General features: G+C 47.0%; 1 protein-coding gene across 4 annotated transcripts in view; it reads left to right on the top strand.

Moving 5' to 3' along the window:
* The first annotated feature begins 1073 nt into the window (after positions 1 to 1073).
* Positions 1074 to 17811, top strand: part of NR3C2 (nuclear receptor subfamily 3 group C member 2) — a 203827-nt gene continuing 187089 nt past the window's right edge. The window contains exons 1-2 of one of the 4 annotated variants that reach the window (XM_048071804.2): positions 1074 to 1418; positions 4769 to 6527. In XM_048071804.2, the coding sequence (XP_047927761.1) occupies positions 4771 to 6527 (1757 nt within the window). In that variant the 5' untranslated portion in view covers positions 1074 to 1418; positions 4769 to 4770. Of the gene's footprint in view, positions 1419 to 2580; positions 2799 to 4755; positions 6528 to 17811 lie in introns of those variants that run through there. The other 3 variants (XM_048071805.2, XM_048071803.2, XM_066996051.1) reach the window with 3 other exon arrangements.

Here is a 17811-nt window from a genome sequence, read left to right as displayed (position 1 = left end):
TTTGACGGATGCAAACAACAGCTGATAAAATAATCGCCTTTTTTAAGGCCCCGGTCCTACCGAGGCTTTGGCACAGGTAGAGATCCCTCTCCGCGAGCGGTCCTTTTGCATGTTTAAACACTTCACCGAGGGTATTAAAACACGGCCAACTTGCCCTCCCTCCGACGCTTCATTTTTTTTTAAAGATGCTTCAACGAAGAGACATTTAAAGCCCCGAACTTCAAAATAATCGGCATTCAGACATCGTAGCCACAAGCGAAATATTAATTTAAGAACCCGTATCGATGTTAGCGCTTTTTAGTTATTTTTTTTTTTTTATTAACGGGGAAACGTTTTTTTTTACGTGCACATTTTTCACATTTTTTTACGAAATCGGGACGGATTCGGTGCTGCCCGGGCTGACCCCGAGGGCACGCCGCTAGGGGGGGGACAAGGAAAGGGGGGTCCCCGCGTTTGCCGGCAGCCCGGCGGAGGGGGGGAACCGAGCGCGGCGGGGGGGGGGGGGGGGGGGGGGGGGGGGGCTCCTCCGCCGCCGCCACCGCCACCGCCTCCGGGGCCGGGAGAGCCGCTCGGCCGGGGGAAGGGCGCGGGGAGACACTCCTCCTCCCCCGCCGCCCGCCCTGCCTCCCCGCCGCCCGCCCTCCTTCCCTTCCTCCGGCGGCTCCGCGAACCAGGAACCGCGGCGGCGGCGGCGGCGGGCTCCGTGCGTGAGAAACCCCGCGGCGCCGCTCCGCCGGGAGCCGCCGGCAGCCGCCGGGAGCCGCCGAGTGCCGTCGGGCCGGCCGGGCGGCCCGGGAGGGGGCGGCGCGGCCGCCGGGCGCTGCGAGGGGCCGGGCAGCACCGGGGAGAGGGGGGGGGAGGAAAAAGTTTACACCCTCGCCACTCTCCTCCCTCCTCTTCCTTGGTGGCGCAGATGGGAGTTTTACCTGGAATGACATAAGTTTGGCTTTTTTTTTTTTCTCCCCTCCCGTGGCTTTTTTATTTTTTTCTTTGAGGGTGTCTCTCTCCCTCCCCCGTCCCCCCCCACCACTTTTTTTTTTTTTTCTCTCCTTTCCTCGAACCCCCCGCCCCCCTTCCCCGCTCCTGGATCCACCCCCCGCTCCCCTCCGCCGGCGGGCGAGGGTGTGACCCGCGGGAACACCCACCCACCTAGGCGTCCATGGTGGGAGCTGTCCGCCCGGCCGCGCCGAGCCCAGCCGAGCCGCTCCGAGGGCACCCCGCCGCCTGCCGCAGCCCCGCTCCCACCATTTCCCTCCGCACACTTTTTTTTTTTTCTCTCCCCCCTCCCTCTTTCCCCCCCCCCCCCCTTTTTCTTTTTTTTCTCTCCCCGGTGCCGGTGCAGGCTCGCTGCCGGATGGTTCTCTGGCAGTAGCCGGGGGCCGTGCCTCCTCCCGCCGCGCCACCATGTCGTAGAGGAGGTGAGTGCGGCGCGGACCCTGCGCGGGGCGCGGAGCGGGGCGCCGGGGGCCGGCCGGGCGGCTGCCACCCGAGCCGGCTGATCCAGGTCACGGCCGGTCCCGTCCCCGGCGGGGAAAACTTCGCAGGAAGGGCACGGCCATTGCTCGCCGGGGGAAGCGCGGAGGCAGCCCCGCGGGTCTCACCGCCTCCTCCTCGTCCTCCTCGGCCGGTGCCCGATTTCGGGGCACGGCGCGGAGATGGGCGAGGCACGTGAGCCCCGAGCCCGGCCGTGGTCGCGCCTTCGCCGCCGCTACCGAGGGCGAGCGGAGTTCCTCGCTGCTCTCAGGGGATGCGCGGGGGATGCGAGCCGGGGCCGAGGTGCGCGCAGCCCCGCGGCGATGCGCGGCCCCCGCCGCCGGCTCCGGGCGGGACGCGGGGGCGCGGAGCCCTCCTCGGGGGGCGCGGGCCGGGGGCGAGGGCTCGCGGAGCGAGTTGGGACCGCGGGCTCAAAGTTTGCTGGGCGCTCCTTGGTTTTTTTTTTTTTTTCGTTTTTTTTTTTTTTCTCTCTGTTTTCCCCGCTTCTCCCCGGTAAGGGGGCACGCAGCCCGCGGGACGCCGTGCCGGTGCCGGCAGCCCCTCGCCGGCGGAGCGCGGCGGGACGAGCCCGGCGGCATGCAGAGGACGAGTCCTTGAACCTCGGCGCTTTTTTTTTTTTTCCCCTTTTTCCCTTTTTTTTTTTTCCCCCCTCCCTTTTAACCCATCCCCGCACCGGCTCTGCATGCATATTCATGCGCTGCCGACAAACGCGGAAATCCAGGGCCGGTGCAGAGGCGATGCCCGGCCCTGCGGGCACCGGGCGGGGGCGGCCGCGCCCCGCGCACCTCCACCTGCCCGCGGGGGGCCGCCCCGCGCCCCCGCCCCGCGGCGCCCCCCGGGGGCGCGGCTCCGCGCGGGGGGACGGCTCCGGCGGGGGCCGCGGCGGCCCCTGCGGCTTTAAGGAGCCGCGCCGCGCCGCCTGTGTCGCAGCAACTTTGTATCAGTCATGTCGCCCGGCGGCTGAGTGACGGCGCCGGCCGGCCAATGGGGAGGCGGGCAGGCCCCCGCCGCGCGGTGGGCGGCCAATGGGGGCGCGCGGCGGGCGGGACGTCAACTTGAATTTATCTGGGCATGTGACATGTTTTTAAAGGACTTGGCACCTGGGACCGTCCCCTCCCGGCTGCCGCGCCGTGTCACCGGGCGGCGCGCTGCGCCTCGGCCGGCCGGGCAGCGGCAGGGGCCGGGGCAGGCACCGGCACCGGCACCGGGTCAGGCACCGGGGCAGGCAGCGGGGCCGGGGGAGCCGCCCCGCCCCGCTCCGCCCTCGCTCCCTCCTGGCAGGAGGAGGCGCCCCGCCGCAACAGGTACCGAACCCGGGGGGCTCGGCCGGCCGCGGGACCCCCGGGACAGCGCGGCCGCGGGCTGTGAGGGGAGCAGCCCCGGCGGGGAGGTTTGGGGGGGTTTGGGTTTTGGTGGCGCCCTGGCCGCCGGGCTTCCCGGCGGGGTAGGAGCGCAAATGGCCGCCCTCGGGGGGTGCCGGGGGCTGTGGGGCCGTGCTCGGGGCTGGGGGAAGCACAGCGGAGCCCCCTGCTGCCCCCTGGGGCAGCCCGGGGACGGGGCGAGCGGTGCCCGGCAGCCGCCGTGCTGCGCCCGCGTATCGCCGGGGTGCGGAGCCCAGCCGAGCCCCGCGAGGCTCTCCCGGCCGGTTCCCGGCGCTCCGGGATGCGCTGGCCGAGCGGCGCCGCTCGCTCCGGCAGCACGGGACCGGGCGATTTTTTTAATTCCCTCCCGCGGGTGACCCAGATCTCGGTCTGGTAAAGTTTCGAAGCGTGCCTGCCGCTCGGCTCCGCGTCAAGTTTGAGCTTTGCTGCTGCTGCGTGAGGGATCGCCCGCCGGGCGCTGCCGAGCTCACGCACCGGGGTCGCCTTGGGCCTGTCCCCGGAGCTACCCCGTGCACCGAGCTGCTGCCGGGGCTGTCAGGGTTAAAACCCACTTGCACCCTCCCCGTAAGCCTTATAACCGAGTCCCCCGGTTTTCAGAAATGCTGGTCACCCGCAGCGGCAGTTGATTTCTCTAGGAATTAGGCTTGCTCAGCACTTAAATCGGGGGTAAGTGATTATCCGGGAGTGACTTTCTGTGAAAGCAGGCACTTCTGGCTGAAAATTTTAGGCTAGAGGGATGTGATTCGGTACACACGATCATCTTCTAATAAAACTTGCCCCTGAGAGGAACGTAGGTATAGGGATATAGCCCTAAGTAAGGGCAAAGAACTATTCCAGTCTTTCTCTTTAAGGGTTTTGTTTTGTTTTGTTTTGTTTTGCGGTTTTACTTAAAAATTATTTATAAGTAGTGTTAAGGCAATGAAATGCTGTTAAAATTAGAAAATTAATACTTCTTGAAAGGGGAAAAATCTTTGCATAATGTTGGTATCGCAAATAACGGCGGTTAAGTTTCTGCAGTTTTAACAATATGATGATGAACTAATTCCTTTCAAGAAAAAAGAAAAGTTGCTGTTACCTGTACACAATTTTCAGAATAATGGAGAATATTTTCAAAGTAACGCGTGGCCACTCAGAAAATGGGCATGCATCTTGCTCCCTGCCTAGGGAGAGTGGCGTGGTGGGTGGGAAGCTTGTTTAGGGCCTTTTTTATAAGAAGGTTTACTTTCCTTTACGTATTCCTCTTGCTGTCTGCCATGGAGGTTGGTGCAATTACGGACCTGTTTATTAGTCCCACATCCCCTTCCTTCTGTGGAAGAAACTTTTGTGATGCTTTTCTCCCCGCTCAGCCCATCCTTCTGCGTCCCCTCTGGCGACCGTGCAACAAGCTTGCGTGGCTGTGTAAGGGCAGGTCTGTGCCCAGCCCTGCAGAACTGCTGCTTTCTTTCAAAGCATCATTTCTAGCACTGAAGGATAAAGAGAAACCCTTGTAGATCACCAGCCTCTCCTGCTTTGCTGTCCCTACAACATGACAGTGTGAGGTCTTTGGTGGTGCCGCTGGCACTGGCCGCAGGGTTGTGCTGGTGCTGCCCAGTTGCCCCTTTTGGGGCAAGGCGGGGGCAGGAATTGGGGTCGTTGCAGTCTGTTGTCTCGTTTTCTCTCTGAACCGATAGGACTGTTGTATCTGTGACACCTTCTCCCTTGGTTTGATTGAAACTGGACAAATGGTTGAGAAGTGATTGATGGGGCGGGAAGCGGGACTGGCAAGCAGACAGACGGGGATAGACAGAGTGAGCGGATACGCCTTGTTTCCTTAGGAAATTAGGAAATTTCCTTAGGAAATTGCACTGTCCTGTCACTTATTAATTTTACTTTTTTGTGTATGTCTTTGCTAGTTATGGAGACAAAAGGATACCACAGCTACCCAGAAGGCTTAGAGATGGAGAGACGGTGGGGTCAAGTTTCTCAGTCTGTGGAGTATTCTTCTCTAGGTGCTGGAGAGCAGGCTCGTGACAGTAACTATATGGAGATAGTAAACGTAAGCTGTGCTGCTGGCGCTTTTGCGAACAGCAGCACTCCAGGAAACAACAAAGAAAAACCCGAGCTCCTCTCTTGCCTGCAGCAAGACGGCAGTCAGCCTGGTGTTCTGCCCTCTGACATCAAAACCGAAACAGAGTCGAAGGAACTGTCAGCAACAGTGGCCGAATCTATGGGTTTGTATATGGATTCGATACGAGACGCTGACTACCCCTACGACCAGCAGAACCAAGGCAGCCCAGGAAAGATCTACCAGAATGTGGAGCAGCTGGTGAAGCTCTACAAGGAGAATGGCCACTGCTCCTCTCCCCTCCATGGTGCCAGCAGGCCCTTGAGGTCCTTGATGTCGGACTCGGGAAGCACTATGAATGGCGGTGCCATGCACGCTATTGTCAAAAGCCCGATCATGTGTCAAGAGAAAAGCCCTTCGGGCTGCAGTCCTCAGAACATGACTTCCTCAGTGTGTAGTCCTGCTGGCGTTAACTCTGTGTCCTCAACTACTGCTAACTTTGGGAACTTTGCCGTGCACAGCCCCATCGGCCAGGGAACTCCTTTGTCACGCTCGCCTAACGTTGAAAACCGGGGGTCGATGTTGCACAGTCCCGCACATGTTAGCAACGTAGGGTCTCCACTTTCTAGCCCTATAAGTAGCATGAAATCACCAATTTCTAGTCCTCCCAGTCATTGCAGCGTGAAATCTCCCGTCTCAAGTCCTAACAATATCACTATGCGGTCTTCTGTGTCCAGCCCTGCAAACGTGAACTCAAGAAGCTCTATTGCCAGCCCTTCCAATGCCAACAGGTCCACTCGTTCCAGCCCAGCGGTTAGCACTGTGGGATCTTCGATCTGTAGCCCCATCAACAGCTCTCTAGGATTCCCCGCTTCCAGCACGCCGGCTGGACCTAGCAGAAGCCAAGAGACTGTTCCCAGTCCAGAAACAAAAGATAAGGGTGCTCAAGAAATCCCATTTCCCAAAATGGAGGAAATGGAGAATGCCATCTCAAACAACAGCCAGATGAACCTCGTTCAGTTCATAAAACCCGAGCCAGACGGTTCGTTCGGTAGCGCGTGCATTGGAGAAAACAGTAAAATAAATCCCGATTCCCCTTTTTCAGTACCAGTGAAGCAAGAGTCCACTAAACATCCTTGTTCCGGTGCCTCTTTTAAAGGGAATCAAACAGTAAATCCTTTTCCATTTACAGATGGCTCATACTTTTCTTTTATGGATGACAAAGACTACTACTCTCTTTCTGGGATTTTAGGACCACCTGTTTCTTCATTTGATGGAAATTGTGAAGGTAGTGGTTTTCCAAATCCAGGCCTCCCTGTGGGGATTAAGCAGGAGCCTGACGATGGCAGCTATTACCAAGACAACAGTATACCATCCTCTGCCATTGTTGGTGTAAATTCAGGTGGACAATCCTTTCACTACAGGATCGGTGCCCAGGGCACGATATCTTTGTCGCGGCCGGTTGTGAGAGAGCAGACGTTTCCGCACTTGAGCTCATTTCCTTCCGTCAGCACGCTAGTGGAGACCTGGAAATCGCATTCGGAGCTGGCATCCAGAAGAAGTGATGGCTACCCAGTTCTAGAGTACATTCCAGAAAACGTGTCCAGGTGAGCAAGCAAGTTACTGCTTTTTAACACGTTTCCGTGTTAATTAAACAAGATGTGAATTAAAATGGGGGCTGGGGTGGTATTTCGCAGGCTGATGTGTAATTCTGTGTTTGCATTTCAATTCCTATTGTTAGATTGGCTGGTTGCTTGCTATATTTTACTATGGCTTTAATAAAAACAAAGTGATCGCTTTAATATTTAAAAAGAACATATTATATTCTATTGTTATTAGGTTTGAAAGTGTAGCTTTAGTATGTTTATGAGCTCTTACTACTACAAATGTTGCTTTTCCCATAATGAGAGCTTAGCAAAATTGCTCTCATGTGTCCCATAAAGGGTATTCTTCCTTAGCTGGTGCTCGAATGTGTTGTACCACAGATGAAATGTTGAGATGAGTATGAGATGGTAATGTCAGGAATCCATTTTTTCAAGGATGCATGGTTGTAAATTTGCACCAGGCTTCAACTGGTTAAGTTTAAAAACTAAACCTTACAAGCCTGTGGCAACGTATTATTTCTGTATTGTAACTGTAGGAACATTTGGTTTGTATATATAGAAAAATGCCTCCAGAAGGAGGAGAGCTGTTAAAACTTGACGCATTTGAAAGGGATAAATGGATGAACTGATCTCCTCACTTTTGGTGAAAGAAATATGCAAGTGTCCTTTGATTTTGTATCTCTTGGCTGATTCGTGGAAGCACATACTTCTCCAACAAACAGGTGTTCATGTATTTTATAAGGACACTTAGTTACATAAGCTATTTAATTTCACAGTCAATTTTACAAATTATTAAATGCATCTGGCAACATGACCGAGTTACAGTAGCTACATAGCCTCTTCATGTGTCAAACTGGCTGACCCAAGGTTTGCGCTAAAGCTCAGTGAAATAGCTGGTAACAGAATTTGCATTTACCTTTCTAGGTCTTTTTTATTTTTTTTCTCTTTGAAAGATAACACAGCTTCTACCTTATTCTTGGATTGGGGTGAAGAGGATGAGTAGCTTTCTCTATTTTTGTATGATTTTAAGTATTTCTGGAAAAAATAGTGTTACAATGAAAAACATAATACCTAAAATAATGGTGCTTTGGGGGAGGGAAGACTATCTATTGACCTAGAGTTCACAGGAGGAAAAAAATATTTTAAATATTTGCATTTTATTCTCAGACCTGTCCAGTATCTCTGCAATCTGCTTACCAATTTGCAAGCCGTACTTTACTTTTTCTCTGTCTATTTCAAATATCATCTGTAGAGAATGTACTTTTTAATACGCCTTTCTTAAATTGAAAGGGTTGTATCCCACCTTCGTGCTGAACTTTGCACATAGCTGTATATTTGTTATCATCTGTGCTTGGATCAAATGTACTTTCTGGATGAAGGAAGATGAAGTTATTGTTTTCTAGTTATTTTACCTGATGAAATTTTCATAAATTGCATTATTTATATAGCGAGAAAAGTTCAGCAGAAGACTGATGGGTTGTCTGAAAACAAAGGCCCAGTGTTTAATTGCCATTGTGGATGAGCGCTGTTACTTGGGCAGCTAGCTCCTGCCACACGTGAGAGCTCTCGTATGAGTAAGTGCTGCTCAGGTTGAGTCAAGGTTGTCATCTGCTGCAGGATGTCAGTCGCTGCACGGTAAACAGGGAAGTACTGGTAGGAGCAAGGTCATCAATAATTATGTTTTTAATGGCAGTTTCTCATAAGGCTTTTGAAGGAGTACCTTCTGATCTGACATAACTCCGTGGTAGCTCTTCTCATCTAGTTTGCCTCTGGACCAGTAAATGGATAATCTGTCATCAGGCTTGATGTGACTGTACTTTCCTACCTTTGTTTTCTAAGCTGATACCTTAGTAAGATATGCAGCTGAGTGTAGTTGTTGCTTTTCATGATTATAGTCCTGAAATTTTTAGCGCTCAGAGCGATTACTGCATGTGTGGAATTCTGTTTAGGTGGTGGTGATCTGCAAGGTTGCAACATGTCAGACGTCCTGATCTGTGTTTCAGATTAGGACATGTGTCATCATTTCAAATCTCTAACTCAGCCCCATTATTTTACTAAATGTTACTGTTAATCTGCTTGGCAATGGCTTTCTGCTAACAGGTGCAGCAGGGGACCTGTGCGAAACCCTTTCATATTTCAAAATAAATTAATGTAGAGGTCACCTTAGCAGTACAGATTTGAATGCGTAGGTGCCCGTTCAGATATTTGTCTACTGACAAGTCACAGAGGCTTGTAAAAGCTCACTCTTCCTAATGAGCCTCAAATTCATCTTCACCTTTCTACTTATTTCTGTGCCGCGTTCCAGCTAAAACCAAGGAAATCATGTTCAAGTTTGTTCATCCTCCAAAGTGCTGTAACAAAACATGTATAGTTTACAGCATGTATTTCAGCTGTCCCATGTCAACAGGGTATTGGGATGACAATAAAGTCACTTTGTCTTCTTTTTTTTCCCCCCACCAGCTATGCTTATCCTACAATATAAATTGCCATAAGCAAACACTAAGATGAAGGGGGAAAAAATAGGCTACATGATTCTCTAAAGCCTATAGATGATCCACATTGAATATATTTCATTTTGACAGCATTATTATCTGAACCTCGATATTGTACACTTTTTGACACACTTCTGCCTTGCAGCTTACATGGTTGAAGGGCCTGGGTGACCAGGAGTGAAGAAGGTTTTTCAAAATGGATATTTAGAACATTACTAGAAATAATTCTCTTTTCCTATTAGAATATCACCTGTTATTAAATTGGTGCTTTCTAGAGTCAATTATATTTGCTGATAGTTGTCTAATAAACATAGTTTAGGCATTTAAAATGTCTTGTTATCTTACTGAACAAATACCCACTGTAAAATGGAACATTATTTTTTTTCTCCTTTTCGTTACTTTTATTTGATGTGGGCAGTTATGGTTATTTTTAAGGTGGATGGTGGTAACTTTGTTTATAACATTGCAATTTGCAATGTTTGGGGAAGGAGAGCTTCTTAAGCAAAAAAAAAAAAAAACACATTCCCCTATTTCTTTTGACATGTTTCCTATGCTAATATGCGTGCAGAACATATCTTTGTCTTTGAAAGACTGAACATGTTTTATTTTTAATAGAGGGTGAATCATACCTGTGTGTCTGTGTATGTAGATCCCCCCGCCCCAACCTCAATGAATGACATTTCTAAGAAACTGGTTTATAAAACGAATAATAGCAAAGTGGGCTTGAAAAATAAGGTATGTGAGATCATGTGATGTCATTGATGAAAATCTGCACTAAGAATCCAAATAAGATTTTGCTTCAAGGTGATTGCTTATCTGAATCAGGGTACGAGCCTGAGACTCATGATCATGCCAATTATGTAATTTTCAAAATGGCCCAGGAAAATGTCATGGTTGCTTGAAACAACAGTATAAATTGAGGAGGATGACCTTTCTGCTGCGTTAGTTCTTACCTAAAGCTTTTTCTGCAAATGTGCCTTTTCCCTCTAATTTCCATATTAACTCTTGTATGTACATGTACATACTCGCTTTTCGCAGCAGTTGTGGTGCAAACCCAGGGCTGATGTGCTTACTGTGGAGTCTTTGTGGCAGTTGCAATTGGATAGTTTTGAAATTTGGCTAGAAATCAGACACTTTGGTGCCATTACCTGTTAACGTCTCCTTGCGCAGCCTTGCCATGCATCTTCCCCAAATCTGCTTTCTTCCCAGGCCAGGAACAGGTGTAGGGTCCCTGCCAAGGAGGGGAGGACCTCTGGAGATGGGTGCATCTCCATGCTGGGGAGGTCTGGGAAGACTTTTTCCCTATTCCCATGTGTGATGGTGATGTGCGGGCCACTGCAGATGCAAGGTATTGCTTGCTGAGACAGGTGACAGATGAAAGGGAATCGCGTGCTTTTTTATTTTCTCATGATTCAGCAACAGCTGTGCTCAATACCTTTCCAAACTTTTACATTGCTTTTTTTATTTTTTTTCTTTTTAAGTCCTTTTCCCCGATGGCTGTAGGGAATGTTGTACCATTTGCTGATCTGGCACATACTTTGTTTTGTTTTCTATCTTTTTTCCTATTACTGTTTTTAGTAATAATAGTAAATCTTTCTGATTTTGATTTAGAAGCTAAACAAAAATGCCCCCAAACCTATTCTTCCAAGGTGGCATTTAACTACATGTCTTAGCTGGTAGACAGGTCAAAGAATTGAACTGAAAGTTGAAATCTAAGCAGGTAATTGAACTGACTGGAGCCTGGGTAGTCTGAAAGGAATTTAAGATACAAAGTTATACAGGTTCCTAAACAGTGGTTTGTGTTTGCTAGCCTGTTTATCCTGGTGAGTCACGAGGTGTTACTGTTTCAGCAAAGGTTCGCTGGTGTGATGTAGTGTGGGATAATTCACAAATTTACACCATGTTGTTGCTAAATAATAAATTTACTATACTTATTAGTTGTTAGGTTTTAATTGTTATCATTCAGACGAAGAGGTATTGTGAAATAATGTATTGATATTCTAGAGTTTAGATATGCTAAAATCAGTTGAAAGACTGTCATTGACTTCTTAGGGTTTACGGTCCGATCTTTGATCAATGTTGACAGTGTTTAGGGACTTCTTACACCTATCTGTTCCTGAGCGATTCGCATGGATCAGGACATTTTTTTGGCTTTGGTGTGTGGTCCAGAGCCTGCAGGCTGGGCTGGGTGGTACATTTGCTGCTCAAAAAAAGATAACAACAACAACATAGCCTTCGTTTATGCGTAAACCTCACCGGCTTGAATGGGTGATTCGATTTAAAATCAGATTTCAGGCTATTGCAAGTATTTTCTGTAAATAAACTTTTGTGTTAAAAATTATCTAGAATAGTCACTTATCAGAATGATACCTGCCAGAGAGATAAAGGTCTGGTAAATATTATTTTTAGAATTTATGATTGGCCTTCACCTCTGTTTATTTGCTGATGGACTTTATGGGAAAAAGACCAAGCTGTTAAAATATTCTCCATGCTTTGGTAGGGTTGTTTTCCCCTTTAGCTTCCCATAAGTTTCCTGTGCAACCTTTTTAACAGTGTTTCTTTTATCTTGTACACTATAACCTTAAATCTGTACTTTTCTTGTTTTAAATTTAGAACATAATACTTGTTTTTTGTAGTTTAATGTACAATTTTATGTAATTTTTAACAGTTCTGGGTGTAATCTTGATATAACAGGAACCTCTAAATGTGTCTTTATTTCTCACTTAAAAAATTATGAGCCTGCATTAATAAATCAAGCCAGAAGGTCTAAAGGTTCTCCTCAGCATACCAGCATGCATTTAACAGCCTTGTACTTCCTACAGCTTTGTTTATCCTTATTTTGTTGAGGGTGCTCTGTTTTGATTTGCTCATCTTAGTGAGGAGTTCAAAATCTGTATAAAGTATCTTTTAAAGTTACTCCTAATGATGCTTTATTTTTCTCTTAAATTATACACATCAATTATCTTCTGTCCTAATGGCAGAGAGAAGTCCACATTGCTGGAAAACTTGTTCCATAAACGAGCAGATCTTTGAAATCTGTGGGGCTAAGAGCTCTGTTCTTAGTCCCTGTGCCATCATCTGCAGTTTGGTTGTTTGGGGGGCGAGAGGCATAAATCATGTTATATATTACTGAAACATTTATGTGGTCAGTTGATACTGCTGAACTTTACAAAACTTGGCTGTTAGAAATTGTTTTGTCATAGGAAACAGTTACCAACTATTATCAAAATAAACTAGCTTTTACATCACTTTTGGTGATACACAATATCACTGTGATATGATCTCTTGACTGTCCTCTGGAAAAGGGAAGGTAGGATCATCTTTGTGCACAGGTGTTAAAATAAGCAAGAAGAAGAAATTTTGATTATCCGTATTTTGACAGTATGGGTTCATTGCTTTTAATGAGGACTGGAAGACACTAATATCTGAAATATTACCATACAGTGAAATGTTCTCATTCTATTGTATGGGATTTGCATTGCAGTTATGCAGGTGAGCATCCGTACAGATTGTTGCAGTGGTATCAATAATCATGCAGTACTCATATTGTCTGCAGAGGGAGTAAATTGTTAAGTTCTGATTCAATAACCTGTCCTTATTCAACAAGCACTTAGCATTAATGGAACTTAAACGTGCTCTCAAGTGCTCTGCCCGGTTGAATCAGATTTCTGTGTATGTATTGGTGCTTTGCTGAACTTAGGCTTGAGTAGAGATTGCTGTTGGATGTCATCTGCAGTTGACCAATATATTGTTTTCAGTGACGAAACATGCTGTTGGGCAATGCCCTGGAGTCTAGTCTGGTCTGACGCTGTTCTTGCCGTTGATTTGGGCATGGTGTGTGTGTTATATGCGAGAGCCAGATTGGTTTCCTGATCCAGTTCACTCTGAAGGTCTAAAAACTGACGGGTCAATGCACCTCGGTGAGTGGCGCGGTGTGACACGGGCATGAGAACAAACTCAAGGGACAGAAAGGGAAAGGTGCCTATGAAATATCACAAGTGCATGTTGCTGCTCAAAGTTAATGCGATGTCATGCTGTAATCTCAGCATTTGTATTTTCAGGGTATGCTTTTCAAAAATAGCTTCTGTTTTTTAACCATAGATGTCTGTATATATCAATGTCTGTGAACATAGTTGTAGAACCTGGAGTTATAATGGACTGATTTCAATCAAAATCCCTTGGAGAACCTTGGAGAACAGTGGAGTGTTGTGATTTCAGATTTAAGCCCTGACAGGTCAGAAAATGCTACAGTGTAGGGTGAACATAGAACCTTGACTTGTTCTCTGGCGAATACGTGTGACAATATGGTCTGCGTAAGAGTGATAAAGATGTCTCAACAAGGGAACTAAAAAGGGACTATGAAAAACAAGTATTAACTATGCCTAAGTTTAGTAATTTTATCCACTCTCATGTGTCGCTACGCAGTGCTTGGTGCTCAGCATATGAATTACCTGACTTCAGCTGCAGTCTCCTCCAGGTGGAATAATCTGTGGAAAAAAAGCAAGGAGCATTTCCATTGCATGCAGCAGTCCAAGTCTCTGCAGCAGTTACTGGGCATATTTGAATGCACCCTAAACAGACCCTTACATGACTTGACTTCTGCCCTGGTAGTGCACAATGCAGGGGAAGGTCACCGCTTACTGGAGCTATGCTGCAGCCCCCTTCTTTCCTTTCCTGCTGGAACCATGTTGGTTTTGCTGCTGGAGGAGACATGCTGACCTTGGAGGAAGGCATGTTTTTTTTATTTTATTTATGCCCCAGGGGAATGGCTTCATAGGCCAGAAAGTCCCTGATCCATGCCAGCAGATCTCAATGTGGTCTGCTTCAGTACCACTACTAGTAGGAGCAATAGCAGCAGCTCTTGGCTTTGTGCCGGGCTGTGCCTGTGCTTAGGAGTTGTCTGAGGACTTCCCATAACACTTTGAAGCAGGGTGCATGCACATCTTTAATAATATGCAGGCATCTATTCAGGAGCTGTTTTACAAATTCTTAAGAGTTAATGTACTTACTGGACAAAGTTTTCAAGTAAGTTGTCTCTTTAAATAGGAAGTTTAGATTAACATATATATTTATTTATTGTAACTGAGATTTATTAACAAGAATTACCAGTGCTTAACGATGTGTTTTCTGAAGGGATGTGATCTGGGTAGTCTCCCTCTGTTTTACTGAAATTATTGAAGTAGGATTAAAAATAAATAAATAAAATGGTGATTCTGGATTCGTAAAAGAATATCTAACATTGGTTTTATCTATTCAGTATGTGAAAAATATTTTTCAAGGCAGTGTTTCTTTATTGAGTCGTGTTATAACAGAAGTTTCCAGACTGTAGGTAGATCACAAGAGAATAAGTTGAAGTTGAATTTTATTTCTTTATCTTAAACTGTGAATTACAGTCCTGCAATTACATTAGAATGTGTTGTTAGCTGCTTGCTAAATTAAATCTCTGTGATTCTGCAGTATGTAAGCAGCAGTGCTGTGCATTTACTTCAGGAAAAAAAAATCTTACATTTCATATTTGGAGGTGAGGTAACTTAGGGCTAATATATGAAGATATTTCTTTAAAAGGAGAAAAAAAAAAGTAAGCTTCAGTTGGAATATCTGAACAGAAACTTAATCCAGTATTTGTAATTTTACATATAAGAATTTGTATTCTCTCTGAAGATGCATGGTAATGCAGCTGATTATGGTTAGTGATAATTAATAATAGATTAAAGAGTTGTAGCCCTGAGGTTGAAAAGTAAATTTCAGGCTAATTGCTGAATGTTTCTGATGATTTTTGTATCTCTTCACTCATTTACATTCTCTTTTCTACATGATACATTTTACGTGCATATGGAGGTGTAGTAAGTTTTTGAATGGACTTTCAGACTGAAATTTGGAATGATCACATTCATCTTTTCTATTCTGCTTTTCTTTCCTTGTCTGTTTTTGAGAAGTAGTGCCCCAAGTTTTGAAAAATGATAGCTTTATAAACCACTTTCCCCACAATTTGGCTTCTGAAAAGGGGATTAAAAAAAATAAAACTACCATTTTCACACGTGTCGCGGTGGTCTGTTCTGTGTGCCTGTTGCCTGTGAGTGAATTTTGATGCTAAACTGGTGGTAATCTTCCCGTGTAATTAATTAATTAATGGTAACAGATCTGAATAACTGGGCACTTCTGGGTCTGTGGTAGGAAGATGATGCGTTGAATTATGAGTCCCCCAAATCGGTTTGAGCAGGCAAGGCAGCACTTTGCTCAATGACCTTTCGGCTGTGCCTTGCTTCTCGGTGGCAGGTTGATGCCACGTAGGAGACAGGGCAGCCGCTAAGCTCCGCCGGCACTGCCCTGCCTCACCGGCGGCTGCGTGCACCCGCGTGCATCCCTCAGAGCTTGCGCAAGCCAGCCGCGGCCGTGTACCTGTGTGACTGCGTCACCCCGCCGTGTCCTCACCCAGTCCTGCGCTCCCGGAGCCCTTGGGGAACTCGGGTTTCGCAACCCATGGGTCCTGGTTTACTCTGGCAGCGTCTGGCCATGGAGAATCAATCATGTTTGTGTACGTGGCTCTCCGTTGGTACTGCTGCGGGTCAGGGAGTGGGGAGGGGGCTCTTTGGCACCCAGTTAGCAGCGCACCCTCGGCCAGCAAGGCTGGAGGCCAGACCCAGCCTTCTGCATACATCTCACATGGACACCCTGAAACTGGGAGAAGGAGAGCTGTCGCCTCTGGAAGCAAGCCTTGAGGTTGGGGCATCGAGATGGGGACTTGAGTTCAGGTAGCTGCCCCAAAAGGCCGGAGGCCCCACTTCCAGCACCACAGAAGGCTGATCTCCAGAAACTGGTCATGCACGTCAGGTGTTTTGAAGCCTGTAGTGCCAGGGACCTTGTAAATGAAGGTGGGTGGGAAACTTGCCCTGTTTCCAGGAAGGCTTTATGACCTGTCAGTTTTGGTGTTTTAAATTAAATGAAATTTGTGCTCAAGAGTGCAGTATGAGAGAGTGGTTAGTGAGCTGTTCCTCCAGTGTTAGGTAAAGGTCTACTTTGCTGCCTCTCACTTTATTACTTTTCAAAGCTGTTTGGATAAATAAAATTATTGATAATAATAAAAATAAAAAGACTGCACAGATGTTCATCCTGGGATGTGTGAAAACTTCCAGGAAAAAAAAAAACACCAAGTCACATTTGAAGACAATAAATATAGGATTAAGGTTGGTGTGTCTAAGGATCAAGGTCCATTTCTTTGTGTGTTTTTTCGTTTTGTTTTAATTTTGGAATAGAAAATAAACACACATCACAGTTCTGGCCCATTGGGCAGGGGATGCTGTAGGTGTTTCTTTCCGTAGCTGGCAGGAGCCGGTGTCCCAGAGCTGGGCACAGTCCTGCGTTACGTGCCGGTACACGCATGAATGTTTGGCAGTAGATCTGCCCTCTGGAGACACCTGTGTGGATGGGGGAGAGTTGCCATGCCCAGGGGGTGTCCCTTGGCTCTCCAGGCACCCCCCCAGGCCAACAGGGATGCTGGGGGCATTGTCCCCCCAGTTCTTGGGGACTGCCACCCTGTTGGTCACTTGTCTGCTTGGCTTTAGCGGGGGGGAAGGCTTGCAGCATGTTTTGCTTTTCTGCTTTTGCTTTAAATTTGTTTGTTTGTTTATCTCTGGGCACTAAGGCTTTCTTAAGTTAATAGTTAAAAACAAATATTGGCAAATAAGCATTCCTTAAGGATTATATAGAATTAATAAACGTGACTGGCTTGTCAAAATTCAGCACTGAACCTTTGTTGTAGGCTGTCCCGCTGTAAAATGCATCAAGTAAAACAAACATTTCTGTTGGATTAGCTCTGCGAACCCTTTAGGATGTTACCATACTCTTCCTTCAGATGCACTGTAGGAAAATTGAATCATCTAAATGGACTCAATTAGAATTTTTAAATTCTTATTTTAATCTGAATTCGTGTAAACTAGCTGGAAGATGAACAAAGTGAGGGTTAGACATGTCAGCTTCTACTCAGCGTATGGAAGTAAATATTGGAAACGGTCCAGAGCTTTATGACTGCTGCCAACTAATGACATAAGATAATGTTGCAATGAAACAATGTACTTGATTTGCACTTGTTTCCCAACTAACCTTTCTGTTTCTTGAGACTGTTTGGAATTTATATTTTTCAAGATTTGACAGTAAAAAGTAGATTAGGCATTGAAATTTTTGACTGATTAAATATGTAGTAATGACAACTTCAAACTGCACAAGCAGATAATGAGATAAAGGACTGTTACTCACTTCATATTAAACCCATTTGGTGGAAGACGCAAGAAGGATGAGTGTTTTGGATGGACATATAATTTTAAAAAAGGGAAAAAATTAGAGGAGCTAACTTATATAGAAACACAAAGTGAAAAGAGCAAGTTGCTGATTTGCTGTTGTTATTTTTTGTTTTGGTTTGGTTTTGTTGGGACCACAACTGCAGCCATTGTAGGTCTGCAAACAGTCCTGTGTTTCCTTTCTAAAGGACAAGAGTTAACTGTGTGCAGAAGGCTGTTAACAAATTTGCTAGACACGTGTTCGCATTTTTATTCGGATCAGAAATGTGCTTTTGAAGTGAATCTTCCAGTTGCCCCCATTTTGTGTGGGGTGGCTGTGGAGTGAAAAAAGAGAGACTTCTTAGAGAGCAGTGCCTGACAGAAGTGCTTCAGGAATTGCTTACGGCCCTCCAACCCCTGATGGCTTCGGCCTGTGGGACCCTACTGGAGCTGCCATGGTCCCCATCCTGCAACATGAGTGGCGTGGGTGGAGGATGCTCGGCACCAGCCTCTCCTCTCTCT

This window comes from Anser cygnoides, chromosome 4 (genome assembly GCF_040182565.1).
Source record: "Anser cygnoides isolate HZ-2024a breed goose chromosome 4, Taihu_goose_T2T_genome, whole genome shotgun sequence".
In the NCBI taxonomy this organism is placed as follows: domain Eukaryota; kingdom Metazoa; phylum Chordata; class Aves; order Anseriformes; family Anatidae; genus Anser; species Anser cygnoides.
The sequence above is the reverse complement of the archived record's forward strand: the minus strand, read 5'-3'. Positions and strand labels throughout refer to the sequence as shown.